The sequence below is a fragment of the Macaca mulatta genome, chromosome 2 (genome assembly GCF_049350105.2).
Source record: "Macaca mulatta isolate MMU2019108-1 chromosome 2, T2T-MMU8v2.0, whole genome shotgun sequence".
In the NCBI taxonomy this organism is placed as follows: domain Eukaryota; kingdom Metazoa; phylum Chordata; class Mammalia; order Primates; family Cercopithecidae; genus Macaca; species Macaca mulatta.
Window position 1 is genome coordinate 84,007,682 of NC_133407.1, and position 21,541 is coordinate 84,029,222.

Here is a 21,541-nt window from a genome sequence, read left to right on the forward strand (position 1 = left end):
GAGAATGGCGTGAACTCAGGAGGCAGAGCTTACAGTGAGCCGAGATCATGCTGGAGTGAGACTCCATCTCAAAAAAAAAAAAAAAAGCAACTGTACTTTTTGTTCCTGTAGATCTTAATTGTATTTATTCATTTGCCCCCACTTTATTCTTTCTCTGGTTGAGAAATTGGCTAAGGATTTTAAGAATAAGAAATGTGGAATATGGGGAGAAATGCAGGTTAGCCTTTGTGACTTAAATTTGGAGGGATTGAAAGATTTAGAACTTAGACTTAGGCAAAAAGTGACTTGGCAAGTGTGGAAAAATATTTTAACCAAACGTAAAATGAAAACTGGATGGAATTGCCATGGTGAAATTTTGATGCGAAAGAGGTCCGTCATCACTTTCTGCAGAAGCATATTTTCCCATCTGGGTTGCATCTGATCAGCTAGAGTTCCAAGTTACCAAGAACAACCCTCTATTGTTCTTAGGATCCTTTCGAATAGCTTGTACATGCAGGTTGGTGAAATCTCAGCCTTAACCCATGCATTCTACAGATTAGGTGGATTTCATTTTCAGGTGGTTTAATTAGAAAGTGAAACCACCTCTCCAGCCCTTAGAGGTTTTTATAGTCAGTCAGGAATGCTGGAAAGGAACTCGGATGACCTGTGAGCATAGAGTAATGTCTTCCCATCTCTCCCTCTTTGTAAGGACAGGTGACCGTTTAATGAAAGTCCCTTTTTATATGTGGATTTCTTGCACTCATCGTATGTGTTTTCTCATGTCTCGAGGTTTTATATCGAGATGGAGTTCACCAGTACAGAAAAGGCATTTTTTTTTTTTTTTCAGATATCTTCTTAGGGCACTGTGTGTGTATGTGCGTGCATGCACACACTCGTGCGTGCCTATGAATCCTGTGTTTTTTGCTGCTTCTCTGCCCAGGACCATGAGTTCCTAAGTAAGGAAGGCTAAAAAAGTTGAATACATAGCTCAGTGAGAAACCTCCAAAGAAAACTTGGGTGCTGCAGGAATTGGTAATGGTGGCTCAGTTGCTGGTCCCTTCCCTTAGAATTTGAAATGAGAGTGTCCTGGCTGATGATGCTGAGAGGAAGGATGCCACAGCCTCCGCTGAAGTGGGACAGGCCACGTCTGATGATCGTTCATGTTCAGCATGATCCATTGCAGGCTAGCAGTCAAAAAATGTCAGATGACTGGGTTTTGCCCTCTACCTTTCTGCTACTTGATCTCCTTCCAACTTTTCCTCTCACTTTTCTTAATTCTCTGCCTTCTTTCCACTTTTTCTCTCCCACCTTCAAATTCCTGCTGGTATCACAGCTCTGTTGAGCTTTGCTGAAGATTCCAGGTTAATTGACTCTCATCCACCATGGATCTTTTGCCAACACAGAAATCCTTTTACATTCTGTGGTTTAAGGTCCACTTTCTAGACATCTCCTGCCCCCTCAATTCTAAGGAACTCCCTTGCCTTTGGGTGCAATGAGCTTCCTGGCAGGAGAGGATAATTGAAAGAACACCAAGATTAGGAAATATGGGTTCTGTTCTGAGTTTTATGCTGGGCAGCTTGACCTCTCTGGTCCTTAGTTTTTTCCATCTGTGAAATGGCGAATAGGTTAGTTCACCAGCTTGTATGCATTTACATTATTTATGCTCTCACAAGACAGATTATTTAGGATTGTCTCTTCTGACAAGAGAATATTTGGAATCATTTTCACTGTTGTTTGGCCTGTTCATTAATTATTTCAGCATTTATGGAGCATGTTCCTCAGTAGTCTGCATTGCACATTGTCCTATGAGAGATCTGTGACATAGTAAAGATAACTGTGATAGCTGAAAAAGCAAACGTACGCCTATCCTCTTGTTGTGCTTTTAAACAGACACAAATAAAGCACACGTTGCCATATGCTTCTCAAATTGTTCGGTCCAGTAGCTCTTTTGCTTTGTATTATACCCCTCTCATTTCCCATCCCCCATAAAGATGAAAAAACGGTGCTATCAGGTTTCCTGGCAGTGAGAATTCAAGCAGTAGTAACAAGTTCATTCCTGCCCATCCTGTCATTTCAGAAGTGAAGTTTCTGACAGAACAGTCTGGCAGTCTGTGTTTCTAAATGTAGAGCTGAGTTGAGGATCAGCAGCACTCTTGAGAGTGGCTCACTTGGGTTGGGTTTTAGGTCCCACATTCCTATGCTATACAGGCCTTAGCTTCAAGAAGGAAAAGCAAATATACAAACAGGACAGCAGCATCTGGTCTGCAGGATGTGTGAACACAAGAGGCTCTGGCCATCCCTCTGAATCCTTCTGCAGGTAGTTTCTACAGCCAGGTGCATCTCTCTGGTACCAGGACTGTTTCTAGACTCCATCTTAATAGAAGACAGTGAGGCAGGAGAATGGGAAGTGGATGTTTTGCTGGAATCACCCTTTCCCCACCCTTCCCCACCCTTCCCCTCTCTAAGGGCCACAGCTCTCCCCTCCTCTCCTCTTCAAGGATATATGCCCCAGCCACACACCCAAAAACCTGTCTGCCATCCAGGGGGCTGAAGAAACAAACTAAGATTGCAGAAAGTTTTTGAGGTGCACAGAGACACAAATCACTGCCTGAGAGCGACACCGTGCTGCTCTGAGTCCTGAAGAAGGTTGTGCTCAGGCATAGCACTCGGTCCTGTCTCTGCTCTGGCACCTGGTCTGAGAATCACGACTTTGAGGTGAGGTGGCCTCATCTCCATACACGCAACCACTAATGTTCAGGTGTCCCCTACAGCCCCATATTTTTATTACCATATAACAGCATGGATTAGAGTTCCAGAATACTTCAGTCTTTTGTGTTTGTAATCACCTTTGCAATGAAATGATTAGAGTAAAATTTTGAAAGTGTTGGTAAAACGAGAAGACAGAGCATCAAGCCCAGCTTTCAAGCCTCTTAAAGACTTTCCTGGAAAAAGAGCAGCAGCCTTTATTTCTGCTGAGATTAGGAATGCTGTGCTGAGTTGACCTTCTTGGGAAGATCTACCTTCATCAGCAGCTAACTATATGCTGGGCTCTGAAGTACAACGGCATGTGGAGCCCTAATGGGGAGCAGAAAACAGAAACGCATTACAGTACAGGGGAAATCTGATACACCTTCTATCCTCTCTTAAATTCACTGTCATTAATTTTACATCACTGTAGCATAGAATTCACTTGGAAATTACTCATGAATAGTTCTATACTAGGGTTAACTGCCTGTTATTTCTCCATTAATAACTAACTAGACAACACTTTAATTTTTAAATCAATACAAGAAGTTACTATGACTATGAAATGGTAATTAGCAACTAAAAATGGAATTTACAGCCAGGCACAGTGACTCACGCCTGTCATCCTAGCACTTCGGGAGGCCAAGGTGGGTGGATTGCCTGAGCTCAGGAGTTCGAGACCAGCCTCGGCAACACGGTGAAACCCCATCTCTACTAAAATAAAAAATATTAGCCGGGCATGGTGGTGAGTGCCTGTAGTCCCAGCTACTCAGGAGGCTGAGGCAGGAGACTTGCTAGAACCCGTGAAGCAGAGGATGCAGTGAGCTGAGATTGCACCACTGCACTCCAGCCTGGGCGACAGAGCGAGACTCCTCTGTCTCTGGGGGAAAAAGAAAAAGGAATTTACAGTTGTCGTTGGCTTTTCAGCTGTGGCCTTCAGTTTCGGTTTTCACCTGAAACAGGTCAGTTTTTATTGAGAAGCTGTGGCCATTCCTGGCCAAGTTCCCTTGTGGTGACTCATGAGTTTTAGTGTTTAGAGCCAACCGACCCCACATTTTTGTAGATTTTTAGCCACTTTCCTTCTTCAGGAGACACCCCATTATAAGCAGAAACACAGAAGGTCATTGTCAAGTTTTTTTCACTTGAACACTAGATGAGTCACATCACATTGTCATTTCACAGTGTTTCCGTCCCCCGTGTTTACACTTTAATCTACAAGCACTTGTCATTCTGATGGGTAGCAGAAAGCAGATCAGAAGCTCCTAAAAAGGAGCTTGTTTAACAGCACAACAATGGCTAGATGCTAGATTTTTCAAGGTATAGGTTCTTTTCACAATGGAGAGTCAGTGAGATGGGGAAGACGGACATCATACTTGAGATACTGTACCCACTCGCCATGCCCACGCTAATCCGTTTGACTGCCCGTCTTTATGGCACCCTTCTAAGCTACATTGACTCTGTATTGCTTCTCTTCTTTTTTTTTGAAATGGAGTTTTACTCTTGTTGCCCAGGCTGTGCAATGGCGCAGTCCCAGCTCACTGCAACATCTGTCTCCCAGGTTCGAGTGATTCTCCTGCATCAACTGCTGAGATTACAGTTGCCTGCCGCCACACCCGGCTAATTTTTATATTTTTGGTAGAGATGGGGTTTCACCATGTTGTCCAGGCTGGTCTCGAACTCCTGACCACATGTGATCTACCCAGCTCGGTCTCCCAAATTGCTGGGAGTACAGGTATGAACCATCACACCCAGCCCTGCTTCTCTTCTTGATGACATATCACTATCTGGTGGAGGTGGGAGTTTTTCTCTAGAAGGAGCTGTGGGAGAAGGATTGAGGATATAGAGGGCTCTAGGGTAGGGAAGGGCTTTTAGGAAAAGAAAAAACTAGGAACCTCTGGGTTGCGTCATTCATAAATGTCTGCCCAGTCTGTTTTAAGGTTCCTAAACAGATCGTGATCTGGCCTTATTTTTGAAAACTTGAGTAAAGGGGTGAATTTAATGGGCAAATAAGAACTTTTTATTTTAGAAAAAATTAGTTCCTTCAAGAAAGTATTTATGCAAACTTGGCTTGTTTTAAGTTCTGCCTTAAGATATTGTTTTATTTTGAGCCATACAGAACGCTAACTGGTGCTGCTGCAACTATCAGAACAAATACAAGTCTCCTAAGATCTTGCTATGAATATGTGGCATGGATTCATATTGATGATACATATCAATAATATGATGTTTATCTAAAGAAAACTGAATTAATCATCTCAGCTTTGTCTCTCTCTTCATCCATTTTGTGCTGCTGTAACAGAATACCTGAAACTGGTTACTTTATAAAGAACAGAGATTTATTTCTTACAGTTCTGGAGGCTGGGAAGTTCAAGGTCAAGGACTTGTATCTGGCAAGGGCCTTCTTGCTGTGTCCTCCCACAGTAGAAGACAGGAGGGCAAGACAGCACAAGCATGAGAGAGGGAAGGGGACCAAACTTGCCCTTTTATCAGGAACCCACTCCTGTGATAACAAACTCACCCCTGTCATGATGGCATTCGTGAGGATAGGCCCCTTGCGACCTAATCACCTTTTCAAGGGAAAAAAAAAATAAATAAAAAAATAAAGACCACCTCTCAATGTGCTGCATTGGGGATTAATTTTCTTTCTTTCTTTCTTTCTTTCTTTCTTTCTTTCTTTCTTTCTTTCTTTCTTTCTTTCTTTCTTTCTTTCTTTCTTTCTTTCTTCTCTTTCTTTCTTTCTTTCTTCTCTTTCTTCTCTTTCTTCTTTCTTTCTTTCTTTTTTTTTGAGGCGGAGTCTCGCCGTGTCACCCAGGCTGGAGTGCAGCGGCGCGATCTTGGCTCGTTGCAAACTCCGCCTCCCAGGTTCATGCCATTCCAGCCTCCCGAGTAGCTGGGACTATAGGTGCCCGCCACCACACCTGGTTAATTTTTTGTATTTTTAGTAGAGACGGGGTTTCGCCGTGTTAGCCAGGATGGTCTTGATCTCTTGACCTCATGGTCCACCCGCCTTGGCCTCCCAAAGTGCTGGGATTACAGGTGTGAGCCATGGCGCCTGGCCGGGGATTAATTTTCTAACACATGAACATGGGGGACACATTCAAACCATAACAGTTTCTAGTTCCTCATGGTACCCCAAGCAGGTAATTTAACACCTTAGCCTCGGCCTTTCCACTGGAAAAACAGGGTCAGTTATCTCACGGGTGTGTTAAGATTGAATGAGATAAGTTGGGCAATAGCCAAGTCAGTGTATTGATTGTTCCATATTGTTGGCATAAGTTTACCTAAGCAGATGCTAAGATCTGAGGTAGGGAAAGTCAACAATTACAACGATCATGTATAAGAAATATGACATTCTTCTGTCAGGAACTTAAACAAGAGCCCTGAGGTTTATGTCACTTGTTTGAACTAAATAAAAAGTGATGTTAGTGCTATCATGGATGTTAATTTGCTATTAGCCTAACTTCTGGACATGACATGCAGGGCACAGAATAACCAGAAAAAGCGCTTTGTGGGAATGTGACTACTGGAGTTCCCAAAAACCTTTCTCACTTGTGACCCAGCTAGCCCAAAAGGAAGTTCACATCTGGATATACAGAATAACCAGAAAAAGAGCTTTGTGGGAATGTGACTACTGGAGTTCCCAAAAAACCTTCCTTACTCATGACTCAGCCCAAAAGGAAGTTCACATCTGGTTTCCCTGGTGACTAATGAGCCAACACAGCTGTAAAACACAGTGGACTAAGAATGAAACAAATGCCACAGAAATCAGGGGAAGCATAATTAAAAGTTGAGAGAGGAGAAAAGGCCAGCAGCAGGTAGAGCCCATGCCCCTGGGGAGCCATTAACAGGTCAAGTCAGGCCAGGCCAGGCAGGCCCAGCAGTCCTGTCACAGAAACCTCCTGAAGCAGGTGACCAGCCCCAGATTGCAGCTTCTTGGACATCTGTATCATTCAGGAGGAGCCTTGTTTAGGGATTGAGTTGGCCCCGTAGAAGATACTCAGTAAGAGATTAATTAGTCAGACTTCTGCTTAGCTCACGTGTTGAATAGTTCATATGGATGATCGCTCATAATCCTTCTGAGTAAACTTGCACCTTTTCTGGTTAGATAACAACTGTTCTGAGAATGAAGGAAATGGAGCAGCCACAAGCACAGTAATTTACTGGGTCCCGCAGCATGGATGAAGAGAGCTCCCTGAGAATTTGCTTGACTCCAGCTCTCTAAGGTGCCACACTGCCTTTGGGTGCATGGTGTGTTGGTTGGTTCCGTAACAAAAAGCAGGAAGGTCAGCTTTCACTCCCCTGCCCAGGCCCACATGCACTTTGGTCATTCTTGGCAACTGTGGGGATTGGAAAGTGGTGTTCTAGGTTCATTTTGGCTCTGTCCATCAAAGACCATCTTTCACATGAGTGCCCACTGCCACGTCTTACGGTTGTTTCAGAAAGCCAAGAGAATTGCTGCCCTACTATAGCTGCTATTGAAGGAAACTAAGCCAGGAAGGATTGAATAACTCAGAGGCATCTTTAGGCTAAGGAGCCCCCTCTTTTAGGGACCTCAGTCTCAGACATCCACACACCTGCAGCAGATTCTCTGCCTTCTCTCTTTTACCCTTTCTCGCATGTGTACATGATGAGGTTGTGTGTTTGGGAAGCAAACGATGTGGAGCTTCTTGCTGAGGCTAAATTATAAATCTCATCTTGTTTCCTGACGCCTAGTTTGTCAACTCACCTTTGTTGTGGCTCCTCATGGCCAGCTGAGAAGACTGCCTTGGGCCTTCGCTAGGTGAATGGACCAACCCCATCCATCCCTCGGTTCATTTGTAAATCGCACTGACAGCCTGTTCTGAAATTAAGCCCTTGGCTCCCTTCTTCCCCCTTCCCTGTGACAGTCTTAACACATCAATCCTCTCAAAGCATTTGACAACAGAGGAACCTCAATATTTGGAGAAATATATAGGAAAATTTTCTTTGTGTGTTTGTTTAAACCAGAAGACTTAGTGATCATCCTTGGCTGTTTCAGGCAGCCAAGCCTCCCCTCTTACAGAAAAACTAGTGTGCTGAGGGATAAAATGCCTCCCTGTTTATTTGGTAACATGGAACCACAAATCATCCCACCCACTTTTCTTACCTTTGAAACATCCTCTGTGCCAGAGTGTGCAATAAAATGAAAGAGGCATCCCTGGGGGAAGAGTGGGGTTTGGCACGAGAAACTTCTGAGTCCACCCAAATGTGGAGTGTCCCTCCCTCCCTGTTAGGAGCCTCTTATATATGGTTATGCTGAACACATATGTGCTCTTTTATTTCTGAAGCCAACATTTATCTTTGATGTTGCCTAGGATCAGCCGGTGCTGGAACAACTTCTAAATATAGACACTCTAGCAGACTAAATCTTAGAGCCTGGCCGTAGTTCAGTTGGCCAGTGCAACTTTATTTTTCATGTATTGTTGCCATTTCTGACAGGTTGAACCATACTATTAACAGAGAATGGCCAGCCCAGAATCCTTCAGCCCATGTCTGGATTCAGAAGCCATGGGCCACAAGCACATGACAACTGATAACCAAATTCATGGAACTTACTTAGCAGACAGTTACCAAACCTGGTAAGAGCAGCTCAGGAAGGCAGCAGGCATGGCTGTGGAAGAATCTGAAAGAGACCGGGCGCAGTAGTTCACGCCTGTAATCCCAACACTTTGGGAGGCCGAGGCGGGAGTTTGAGACCAGCCCGACCAACATGGTGAAACCCTGTCTCTACTAAAAATACAAAAATTAATCAGGCATGGTGACGCACACCTGTAATTCCAGCTGCTTGGGAGGCTGAGGCAGGAGAATCACTTGAACCTGGGAGGTGGAGGTTGCAGTGAGCTGAGATCATGCCTCTGCACTCCAGCCTGGGCGACAGAGTGAGACTCTGACTCAAAAAAAAAAAAAAAAATCTGAAAGAGAAGGAGTACAGTGGCAAGATACCACATATCAAGAAAACATCAGGAGGAGTAAGTCACAAGACCAAAGGGAGAAAGTTCACCGTGAATTCCATCATCCTTGTGTTGGCCATTCTTAATCTTGTGCCAGGAATGAAGTAGTTATGAAGAGGAACAGGAAGTATCGTTTCCAATCTATTAATTTAAAAGCAGTTGAAAATATCAGCCAACTTCATCTGTTAGTGCCAGTAGTGTTGGAAATACCCACTTCTAGTGTTGTTTGTGCCAGGGTAATTAGAAATGTTAGCCAGAGCAGCCACAGCCCCCACAGTCTCCAGAATTACACTGGCAGGAAAACACTGTAGCCTGAATTAATTGGGATGTGTGTGAGTTACATGTATAGAATCGGCCGTGGCTTGTGTTCCTTAATGGGAAACCAGCCCATTTCAAGGATTCATCTTCCCGAGTACTGAGAAAAACTTTATAAGGATACTAAGTTAGTAAAGAAGAAAAATTAACTTGAAAAAGTTCTTTTGTTGTTGTTTTCAGTCTTTCAACTACACACTTTTACAAATTAACACAACATATATATTTTTAAACATACTTTAAAAATTAGTTGCATTTTACGAACTTAATCAAATACTTTTTATATACTTAGCTGCCAGTTTTCAAGTAGGTAGACCATCTGTAAATTTGTTTCTTCACTGGAACTCTTATATGTTTGTAAACAGATACCCAGAGAGAGAGGTGGAAAGCTGGTTACATGAGGAAGTACTTTGAAATGTTATTTTATTTGTTGAGTCCTGTGGTTTTAGGCTATGTCATACCTAAACTGTCCCCAAAAGACCATTGCGTGTCTGAATTTAAAAATCTCAGCCGGGCACGTTGGCTAACACGTGTAATCCCAGCACTTTGGGAGGCGGAGGCGGGTGGATCACGAGGTCAGGAGATCGAGACCATCCTGGCTAACACAGTGAAACCCCGTCTCTACTAAAACTACAAAAAATTAGCCGGGTGTGGTGGTGGGCACCTGTAGTCCCAGCTACTCGGGAGACTGAGGCAGGAGAATGGCGTGAACCTGGGAGGCGGAGCTTGCAGTGAGCAGAGATCGCACCACTGCACTCCAGCCTGGGCGACAGAGCGAGACTCCATCTCAAGAAAAGAAAAATCTCCCAAGAGTTCTCTACGTTTGGGATAGCATTATTAAAAGTCTTATTTCAATCTAAAATGTGATTCTGTAAGATGAAGTAACTGCGTAGCCGTTGATTGGCAATTTTGGTTGATCTTTATCATCTAGGAGTCTGATTCTATTTTTAGCTTATACAAAAATAACTTTTAAAATTATTCAGAGAGGTCCTTACTTTGGTGGATGGCTTTGAAAGTAAAAGCATGTACTAAGTGCATGTAGAAAATAGGACCCATTATGTGTTACACATTTATTTTGTTTTGTTTTGTTTTTGTTTCGTTTTGAGGCAGGGTCTTGCTTTGTTGCCCAGACTGGAATGCAGTGGCACAGTCTCTGCCTCCCGGGTGCAAGCAATTCTCTTGTCTCAGCCTCCCGAGTAGCTGGGATTACAGGCATGTGCCACCACACCCAGCTAATTTTTATACTTTTATTTTATTTATTTATTTTTATTTATTTATTTATTTATTTATAGAGACGGGATTTCACTGTGTTGGCCAGGCTGGTCTCAAACTCCTGACCTCAGGTGATCTGCCCACCTCGGCCTCCCAAAGGGCCAGGATTACAGGCGTGAGCCACCGTGCCCAGCCAGACATTTATTTTTGTATGCTAGCATGCACATTACATTCCCCCACCTCCTGGCTGTTTACAGTGTAGGAGGAATTTATAAAAGTTTGCAGAAATTCAGAGGGGTAAAACTTCATGCTATAAACATATATAGACATCAAAATAGATGAGTGTAATATTGCATAACAAATTACCCCAAAAGTTAGAGGCTTCAAACAATCACTTTCTTATGCTTGTGGATTCTGGGTTAGGGATTTGGGCAGGGCACTGGGGAGTGGCATCTCATGCTCTGTCATATCTGGAGTTTCAACAGGGGGTGCTCATTGGCTGGGGACTGGAATCTTCTGGCAGTATCTTCACTCACAAGTCTAGCATCAGTGCTCACTTTGGACTGGACCTATCTGGGGCTCTTCACATGGCCTGGGGCTCCCACACAGTGTGGCAGCATCAGGGTAGTCAGAATCCAAAATCGGGTGTCCCAGCAAAAGTCAGAAGCTGTTAACACCTTTCCAGACCCAGCCTTGGCTTCATTTCCACTCCAGCCTTTTGGTTACAAGAGAGTCACAAGACCACCCACATTCAAGGGAAAGGAACGTAGACTTTGTTTCTCAATGGATAGGGAATCGGAGAATTTTTAGACAGGTTTAAAGTAACCACTTGTGATATAAGGCTTCTTGTCTCCTTTTGGTCCTGAGAAACCATTAACAAATTTTTTTTTCTTTATCTTTGCATATCACATACAGTGTTTTAGGTACCATACCCTAAGACTGTTAGATATAAGGTCATATACTTTTAAAGTACAACATAACTCTTTTTGCCTATCCCTGATTCTTTTCTGAGTATTCTGGAGATGGGTAGAGGAGGGAAAAATGTGTACCCAGAAATGCAGTGACAGGATGGGCCTCATACCTCATAACCAGTGCTACTCAGCCAGCCGGTGAGACGTGCCTCAGTGGCTCTCAAATACCAATCTTCTCAGTTAGCAAATGGAAGAGATCATTCTGTCTGCTGCCTTAGTGATAAGGGCAGGGAACCCAAACAGACTGTTTATCTCCAGTTAATGTCTCTGCCTCAGTTGTACTTGAAAAGCAGGATCGTGTGTTCTGTTCCCTCAGGTGACTCACGATAGTGCAGCAAAGTGTTTTAGTTTTAGTTTTTTTTTTTTTCAGGGAATATAAATGTATTTAAAATCTTTAACAGTTTTCATCTTTTAACTACAAATTTGAAAGAAATGGAAAAATATTAAAGTAGGTAGTAAGGAGGTAAAAGAAAAAATAAAGATGTTCCTTAAAATATTTAAACTACTTTCTATTTATAATTTATCCCCAAATTTCATTTTAGAGAATGGCAGAGCTGGACATGGTAACTCACACCTGTGATCCCAGCACTTTGGGGAAGCCTAGGTTGGGTGGAAGGATAGCTTGAGGCCAGGGGTTCAAGATCAGCCTGGGCAACATAGACCCCATCTGTACCAAAAAGAAAAAAATGGAAAATTTATCCAGGTGTGGTGGTGTATGCCGGTAATCCTAGCTACTCAGGAGGCTGAGACAGGAGAATCCCTTGAACCCAGCAGTTTGAGGCTACAGTGAGCTATGGTCTGTTTGCACCACTGCACTCTAGCCTGAACAACAGAGTAAGATACCTTGTCTCTCAAAAAAAAAAAAAAAAAAAAAAAAGAATATTTGGGAACAATATTTCTCCCTTGTGGGGGAAAAAGAAAAAGTCTTTGTCTCTGAGATTATGATCGTATCTTGGAAATGTTTTCAGGGGTTGATCATTCTCTGCTGTGTAGCCACATAGTGCTTTTTATATACTCTCCAAGCTCCCTTCTCTTGCCCCTGTTTTTCTGTGATTGGGGCCTTTCATAGTCTGGCAAAAAGTTGGAGGTTATTGCCATTCTTCAGAATTTAGCAGGACCCTGTAGGAACAAGAACAACATCTAGACTCCCATTATTATTAGGACTTGAAACCAAAAATGTGTGACCCTTCTAAAAAGTGAGTGAGGATGAGGATGAATCAAAGCGGAGGCAGATGCTGATAGAGTATGTAGTATTCTAAGCGTTATTAGGCTGGGTCTTCCCCCAAAAGGTGATGACTTCCTTTAGTATGTCAATCTCAGAATGAAAGAGGCACTTGCCCAGGTTCAGATGAATAAGGTGTCCAGTTTAGAGGGCAGGTGAACTCTGTGGTAAGAGTATGGTATCAGGGGACAGGGCTGCATAAGGCACACTGGATGGAACAGAGTAAGACGATCCAGTGGTATCTAGAATGTGAATAATATACAATGTATTTTTGTTGGATGATTAGAAAGGAGAAAGAGGCAAAGCTGCGATCCCAGGCTTGGGAAAGGCTGATCTGATGCATGCTGTGAATATGAGTCGACTTACTGGCGAGCCAAGTCTTTCCTGGAGAGCATTTTTGACCAGAAGTGGTAGACAAACACCCTGGTCCCTGGTTGGAAAACATTACCCCAGGTTGATGAATTGGTGCTCTTAGGCTAGGTCTGGGTGTGGAATGAAGATAGATAAGCAACAACTGTGAATTAGGTTGAGTGCGAAGAGGAACACTCAGCTTGGGAAAGGAAACAACCCACGTTTGCAATGCGTCCTCCTGCGCCAGATTGAGCACCTCGAGGTTTATCTGCACACAGTTGGTTTGTACTCCAAGATTTCTTCACATTCTAGTAAAGATTAACCTTGCCCTTGAATGAACTTGGGCTGAGCTGCAGAAACAAGCATTTGGACATGCCCAGGATTGCAAAATGGAAACAAGCCAGTGAACCCTGAAAATCTGCCCTTTTTTGGCTCACAGACACTGACAGTAGAAAGTTAGGCTGGAACTGGCTGGGGTTATATTGGTTCGTGTCCAGTGAGGTCAGTAGCCCAGTGGCTAGGTCTGTTCCAGAATTACCAATGGTGTTCGCTCTGACCAGTTTCTCTAATTCAGGCGAAGTATCTTTTCTATCCCCCACCAAGAACAAGAACCCCAGTCTCACCAATTCTGACTGCTTACATGCTGCGAACCTGACCCACCAACGCACAGAGAAGTGGAGTGCAGCTAGGAATCTCTTCCCTCAGCCCTCTCCTGCAGACCAGCTGACTTGCAGGCCCTGGCAGCCCCACTGAAAGCTCTTACTCTCCTCTGTGTGACATACCACAAGTGGCCTAGGTCATGGCTGTCCCTGCTGCCTGTGTTTGACCAGCTCATTGATGACAACAGATCTGAAAAGTGTCAGGATGTTACCCATTTCTATTACAGCCATGTTTTAGTAGGGAACTTTGAACAAGGCTGAATTTAAAGTATTAAAAACTAAGTTTCCAAAGTCAAGTCAGTGTGTCTCAGTAATCCTGTGTAGTCTAAATTAGATTTTTTAAAGGAGGGAAGGTGCCATAGGTTATAATCTCTCAAAATCTCTGGGAGCTAAACAGCCTATAAAATACGAAAGTTGTCATTTACCATCTCTAAAACTCCACTGGCAGTAATGGTTTGGATGTATTTAACTTCTGATAAACAATGATAAACATTCACTTTATCACTCCTGTCAGTTCGTGTGAATCTTTCAGTCCTCTAAAGCATTAGCTCTTTTCTTTTTTAACTCCATTTCTGTCAACAAGAACAGGAAAATATTTTGTTTATAAATGCTATTTGCAACCTGGGACCGGTCTTGTTTTATGAACAGATTCTCCAAATCTTCTATCCCTTTGAACACGGACTTACTCTACTCTCATGCTTAAGCTCCAGAGCCATCCGAGAGCGTGATGCAGTAGACAGACCAGCATGCTGGCATCGGATCACTGGAGCCAGTGGCCTTCTCCAGTTCACTTGTTAACTTCTCAGCTGCAGATCACTTTTGTACTGCAGTGACTTGTGAACATTAATTTTTTTCTTTCCAGATAATGCATTTTACTTTATTTTATTTTATTTTAGAGACAGAATCTTGCTGTTGCCCAGACTGCAGTGCAGTGGCGTGATCTCGACTCATTGCAACCTCTGCCTCCTGGGTTCAAGTGATTCTCCTGCCTCAGCCTCCCAAGTAGCTGGAATTACAGGTGTCTACCACCACGCCCGGCTAATGTCTTTAATAGAGACGGGGTTTTTAGTAGAGATGGGGTTTCACCATGTTGGCCAGGCTGGTTTCAAACTCCTGACCTCAAGTGATCCACCCACCTCGGCCTCCCAAAGTGCGGGATTACAGGCGTGAGCCACCGCACCTGGCTGAGATATGCCTCTTATATTAAACTTCATGTTATACATGAATATGTTCTTTTATTCAAAACTTCTCTCATGTCTGAAATATTTTAACCTGCTTTCCCTTGTTTTTGTTTTATTCTCAATGACTTCTAAAAATTCATCAATAAGCCTTAATTCTTTAACTGTCAAATATTTCTATTCTTACCTCTACAGACTCTACAGACGATGCTTCCAAAACTTAATTCCAAGGTTTTAACAACTCTGGATCTTTCTAGGTGTCCCTATGTTTATGCACATAGTAGTACATCCTGGAAGTTGTTATGATAGAAAATTTGGCATGCTTTGTCTATATGGGTTGGAGTTTATTTAGCGGTTGTTCCTGATTCTAACAATTGTTCCTGACTCCAAGATTTCTTTTTTGTTTGTTTGTTTTTGAGATGGAGTCTTGCCGTGTTGCCCAGGCTGTAGTGCACTGGCGCCATCTCAGCTCACTGCAACCTCTGCCTCCTGGGTTCCAACGATTCTCCTGCCTCAGCCTCCCAAGTAGCTGGGATTACGGGCGCACATCACCATGCCTGGCTAATTTTTGTGTTTTTAGTAGAGATGGGGTTTCACCATGTTGGCCAGGCTGGTCTCGAACTCCTGACCTCGTGATATGCCCACCTCAGCCTCCCAAAGTGCTGGGATTACAGGCGTGAGCCACTGCACCTGGCCAGATTTCTTCAGCTTATTACTCCTACTTCACATTTACTTATATTACTCCCTCACATTTTTACTTTTTTCACAAGTAGAATTTTTTAAAATGTTAGCAATATAGGAAAATGTCTTGAAGGTCACACAGTGCCCCTTCTCCTAATTCTTTAGTGAGCCTGAGTGCTCTGGCTCTCTTAAAATTCATTTCTGCCCTTTGAACTCCCCCAACTCTTTTTCTCATTTGAGCCACAGTCTGGTTTCTACTGTATTAAAGCAAATTAACCTAGTAAGAAACAGACTGACTTTTTTTTACTGGCTACAGTTCTAAGCACAAGTAAAGGGGAAAGGAGACCAAATAAAGAAATAGGAAAAATGAGGCATTCAAGGGGAGCCAACACGGGGTTTGGAAGAGACGAGAGCTTCCGCCATGGCAGGATGTGACTTTCTTGCACTGTTTACTCTGAGTTCAGAAATAGAGGAGGAAAGAAGGTAGATCATGCCACAGCCTGAAATGGATACGACACATACCAGGGCTCCCAAAGAGTGTAATCGGATGCTGAGTGTAATTATGCAAGTGTGTGCATATGAATAAATCATCTTCCTCAACCTCAACACTCAAGGTTGAAGTAAGCATAAGGGCGTGACATGCCAGCCACATAGTGAGTTCACTCAAGAAGCACCTGAGAAATGTCAGGTTTTACTCACTGCACTCCCCCAACTCGGCCGCCAAGTTGCATCTGAATGCACCTTGAACCCTTGATAAAATGAACTTTCAATCTTAAAGACTGTTAGATCTTCCACTCTTTTCCATGGGGAAAGGTGCTACCTGGCTCGAGGAGGTGGGTGGGACAGGGGTTCATTTGAGGAGGATGAATGTGGTGTGTTTGTTTTTATTGTGTTCACCGTAGTGACTTTCAAGCTAGTGGTGTGTTCATTTTATTTTTAATTAAAACATCACCTGGAATGTGTTTTAGTGGTATCTGAAGGCCTGCTGAACAAATGTAACAAAATTACATAAATTTGTTTATGTAAAACATGTGGTTGCTTTGTTTTTTGTAAAATAAATAGAGAACTTCCAACAGATTGTTCAAGGTCCTGGGCCTATCCAGTTAGAATGTTAAGATCCATTCAATGGTAGCATATGGTTTTCTTTTGCATGAACATGGATAAGATAGTAAGATAATGGGGGTTATGTATAGGAAGTGTTCTAACAAACTGCTGATAAGAGTGTTACATGCCTCTGAGTATGGCAGAGGGCAGTTAGGCTTTTTTCTTACTTGTTGGGCCTGTTATGAGACCCTACTAAAGTGTTTTATTTGTACTTCAAGGAATTTGAAGTATCATGTAAAGCTAGGAAGGCATTCAAAATACATTTTTAGCCTGACAGGAAACTTAGAGTGACTGTAATATACATAGATTAATTCAACCAGTGTTCCAAGTACTTATCATTCACTTCCACTCTGCAAGCATTGATTGAGCTCTCAGTTTGTCCAAAGCACTGTTACGAGCAAAGTAGACATGGACAAAATGATTCAAAGGTTCGTGACCAGTATCAGCGATCAGTGAAGAAACAACTCACCATCACTGGAATGTACTCGTGAAGGTATTGGAGGCCACTGCATGGCAGGAGAGATGCAGCTGGAGAGGGCCTTGTGTGGCACACTCAGCTGCAGAGATGGGTCTTTAGGTGCTCAGAAGTTACTGGGAAAGGCTGTGTATTTTCAGAGCCTGTGACCCCTCTGTGGATGCAGTCAGATTCTTGGTTGATCAGGCTGGGCATTTTCGGCCAATCCAAGTAAGGAAGAGGATCTTGGAAATTGTGATCGTTAACTGGAGCATCGTCTTATGCCTGAAAGGACCTTTTTTAATCTTGTTAACCAAAAAAAATCACTTTAGATATACCACAGGTGTAGTAAATTACCTGTCTCAATTACAGAATTTTCTGTAGTGCCTTTATGTTAAAGATGAGATTTCATCCTAGAGTGCTTTATCTGCCACATGGGCACTTCCCTATAAGCTTCTATTGTTTTTGTTCATGCAAACTAGGAAATTAAACATTTATTCAAGATGTTCAAGATGCTCTTTCATTTATTTAGGATTATCTGGTTTTTTTTTTTTTTGAAGTATATGCATTGTTTCATTGTTTACTTTTAGGGAAAAAGAAACAGTGGTTTCAGACAGTGCTTCTTCGGGAGCCAGAAGCACTGCAAGTTGACAAAGCTTTGTCCGGCAATGGGGTACACATTCAGGCTGGCCGCTCGAAACGACATTGGCACCAGGTATGATATTTCCTTGTCCTCTTGCCCTTCAGCCTTTGGATGGTGATCTTGAGCCTTCTTTTGCATCACTGGAAGGCATGAGGAAGCCTGCTGCCTCCACACTAAATCAACTGGAGGTTTTCCAAGATGGAATCCTAATCAGAGGAGAGAAGGCCTCCTTCAAGCTGGTGAATGCCACTATGGCCTCTGCAGTCTTGCAAGCTGTATGGCGAAGGCCCCACTAGGGGTCTCTAAGAACCAAGGTGAAGGTAGCAGTACAGATTTTGAAAGGAATTCCTCTTGGAGCTTTATTTTTTTAGATAACATGCCTTTTTCTTTTATCACTTTAGCGAGCTCTTGATTCAATTGCCCTTTTTCAATTACGTGAGTGTCTCCTGGTACAAAGAAAGAGATGCTGGGCTGGCCATTGTTGTCAAGCCCAGGGCAGATATAGAATTGGAGAAAACCTGGACTGTCTTGGAGGCCCCTGCAGGCCTGTAGCCTGTATGAGAAAGGCAAGAATGGGTGTACTGTAAGGTATCAATTGATTAAAGAGGCTTTGAAAAGGCTACATTTCAATTGCACTTGCGGGGTAACTCTTGATTAAGGGAAAAATCTTTTTCTTTCATTCACTGCTTGTTGAAATCTTTTTAAAGGCTTTGCACATCAGTGGTCCCCAACCTTCTTTCCAGCGTAAAGAACCTCTTTTTAACATCACAAAGTTTTACAGACCTGCCTCCTCCACCATGGTAGCCATTATAGTTTTAGAGTTCCCTGGTTGCAAAAGTCATACCGATAAAAAGCCTATATGGTTCAAGAATTTTTAAATGAATTGGAAGCATCCACCAACTTTCAAAAAACAGCACTGTATATATTGGTAAAACATTATTTCATCAACAAATATTTGTTGCTCATATTGATTTGAAGGCCTCTTGACCTATACCTTGATAGACATTGCACTGTGCTATGCCTTCTGTCCAGTGCTTTTGAGGGGGAAAATGAATTCTTAAGTACCATTGTCCTTCAGTTTCCACAGGGGATTGGTTTCAGGACTTTCCCCACCTCCCTGCCATGGATACCAAAATCTATGGATGCCCCAGTCCCTGATATAAAATGGCTTAGTCTTTGCATATAACCTGCACACATCCTTCCCTCCTTAAATCTTCTTTAACTTGCTTGTAATATCCAATATAATGCCCACACATCACTTCATTCATGTGGACTCAAGATGCGGAACCCAAGGATACAGAAGGCCAGCTGTATATTGTCTTGTGACTTGATGTGTGTGTCTAGTAGAAGATCATGGGGTGGGGGGATGGGGAAGCTGAAGGTGGTTATAGGGAATATCACACACAGCATCCTTGCCTGGCTTTGCTTACTCTACCTGCTAGGCTGAGTTGGGTAGTATGCAGGCTGAGCCTTCCTCTTTTAAAGTGCCAAGCCTGTTCACATGCTTCTAACTGCGTGCCTCACTTTCTTTCTCTACAGTGGTTACAGCCAAGAGGTGGTATGCTACACATTAGGAAATATCCCTCAGATGCCTTCTGCACCAAGGCTGGTTCGAGCTGGTATCACATGGGTCACGTTGCAGTGGAGTAAGCCAGAAGGCTGTTCACCTGAGGAAGTGATCACCTACACCTTGGAAATTCAGGAGGATGAGAATGTGAGTTTTACAGATTTTATACCTCTCTGTATTTTGTACAAGTCAGTATTGTTATAACTACAGGGCACCATGAAATGAGATTAACTGCATAAGTTCAAAACTAAACTCTTTTTTTTTTTTGAGACGGAGTCCCGCTCTGTCGCCTAGGCTGGAGTACAGTGGCCCAATCTTGGCTCACTGCAATCTCCACCTCCCAGGTTCACACCATTCTCCTGCCTCAGCCTCCAGAGTAGCTGGGACTATAGGCGTCCACCACCATGCCCAGCTAATTTTTTGTATTTTTAGTAGAGACAGGGTTTCGCTGTGTTAGCCAGGATGGTCTCGATCTCCTGACCTCGTAATCTGCCCTCCTCGGCCTCCCAAAGTGCTGGGATTACAGGCATGAGCCACCACGCCCAGCCCAAAACCAAACTCTTAATTTCTACCTCTGTCACCACCACTACCAACAGCAGCCTGTTCTTTCCCATCTCTGTCAATGACATTTCCATTCTTGTAGCTGGGGAAACAAAAACTCTTGGAGTCATCCTTGACCCATATATAATCAGACAGAAGATCCTTTTGAATCTTCCTTAGAAATTAACCATTTTTTTTTTTTTTTATCATCTCCACAGCTACTACCCTTTTATGAGGCGCTTATCTCACCCCTGGATTGTTGCAGTAACATGATATTGTTATTGGATTATAGCCTCTTAATATTCCTAACTTCATCTTTACTAGGCTACAGCCTGTTCTCCACGCAAAGCCTGGGTGGAGAACATGATCTTGTAAAATACAAATAGATCATGTCAGCGCCCTGCTCAGAATCCTTCCTGTCTCAGTGCCTTCCCCTCTTTTTCACAGTAAAATCCCTAGAGCTCTTACAGTGCCCACCGGGTCCTGTGTGATTGGGTTCTCCATTACTTTCCTCGTTCCTTCCACTGTAGTCTTATCAGCCTCTAGTCTGTTCTTTTTTTTGAGATGAAGTCTTGCTGTGTCACCCAGGCTGGAGTGCAGTGGCGCAATCTTGGCTCACTGCAAGCTCCACCTCCCAGGTTCACGCCATTCTCCTCAGCTTCCCGAGTGGCTAGGACTACAGGCACCTGCCACCATGCCTGGCTAATTTGTTTTTTTTTTTTTTGTATTTTTAGTAGAGATGGGATTTCACTGTGTTAGCCAGGATGGTCTTGATCTCCTTGCCTCGTGATCTCCTTAGCCTCCCAAAGTGTTGGGATTACACCACGCCCAGCCAGCCTCTAGTCTGTTCTTTAAACACACCAGGTGTGCTCTGGCTTCAAGGCCTTTGCAGTTCTGCCTTCTGGCCAGAATGTCCTTCCGGATGTCTTTGACTCCCTTCCCTCATTTTTTTCAGGTCTATTCTCATATATCATTTCTTTGGACAGTCCTTCCCTGATCACCCTGTAGAACAGCACCACCCAATAGAACTTTCTGCAATGATGGAAATATTTTATAATTTGTGCCATCCAGTATGGTGGCACTTACACACATGCAACTCTCGAGCACCTGACATAAGGCTTGTTGGCCTATAGTATGGAGGGTTTGTTTGCTTGTTTGTTTTGAGATGGAGTTTCGCTCTTGTTGCCCAGGCTGGAGTGCAGTGGTGCAATCTCGGCTCTCCACAACCTCTGCCTCCCAGGTTCAAGTGATTCTCCTGCCTCAGCCTCCTGAGTAGCTGGGATTGCAGGCACGCGCCACCACGCCTGGCTAATTTTGTATTTTTAGTAGAGACGGGATTTCTCCATGTTGGTCGGACTGGTCTCGTACTCCCAACCTCAGATAATCTGCCCACCTTGGCCTCCCAAAGCGCTGGGATTACAGTTGTGAGCCACCATGCCCAGTCAGTACTGAGTTTTTAATTGTAATAAACTTAAATTCAAAGAGCCACATATGGCTGCCATATTTACCTCCAGCAGCTGTAGAAAGCCCTCACTAGTTCCACCATTGTATTCTCCTACCTAGCTTTAGTTTTTGTCATAGCACTTAACACTACATGACATATGTAGTAGTTTTTCTGTATTGTCTTCTCCCACTGGAATGTGAACTTCTTGTGGCAAGGCCTTTTCTGTTCTTGAGCAGTGCTGAATCCTTAGAGCCTAGAGGACAACCAGACACAGAGAAGGTGCTAAGTAGTATTTTGATGAGTGAATGATAGAATGATAGAGACAGAACTATTGAATGAGTTCCCTGAATTCAACTTTTAGTGGGATGTTTGCCCTCCTAAAGGATTATGCCCTTTCCCATCTAAGCTGTCCTTTCTCCCTTGGCCAGAAGAGGGCACTGTGTGGTCAGGAAGCTCAGCCACACGTTACTGCATAGCACATTGCAGCTTGATAGTGAGGACCTCAGTACA

General features: G+C 43.4%; 1 protein-coding gene across 5 annotated transcripts in view; it reads left to right on the top strand.

The window, feature by feature from the left end:
* FNDC3B (fibronectin type III domain containing 3B) overlaps positions 1-21,541 on the top strand; it is a 364,538-nt gene that overhangs the window by 275,351 nt on the left and 67,646 nt on the right. For all 5 annotated transcript variants that reach the window (XM_001085124.5, XM_001085354.5, XM_028843856.2 and 2 more), the window contains exons 12-13: positions 17,428-17,552; positions 19,020-19,194. In XM_001085124.5, coding sequence (XP_001085124.2) covers positions 17,428-17,552; positions 19,020-19,194 — 300 coding nt within the window. The remainder of the gene's footprint in view (positions 1-17,427; positions 17,553-19,019; positions 19,195-21,541) is intronic.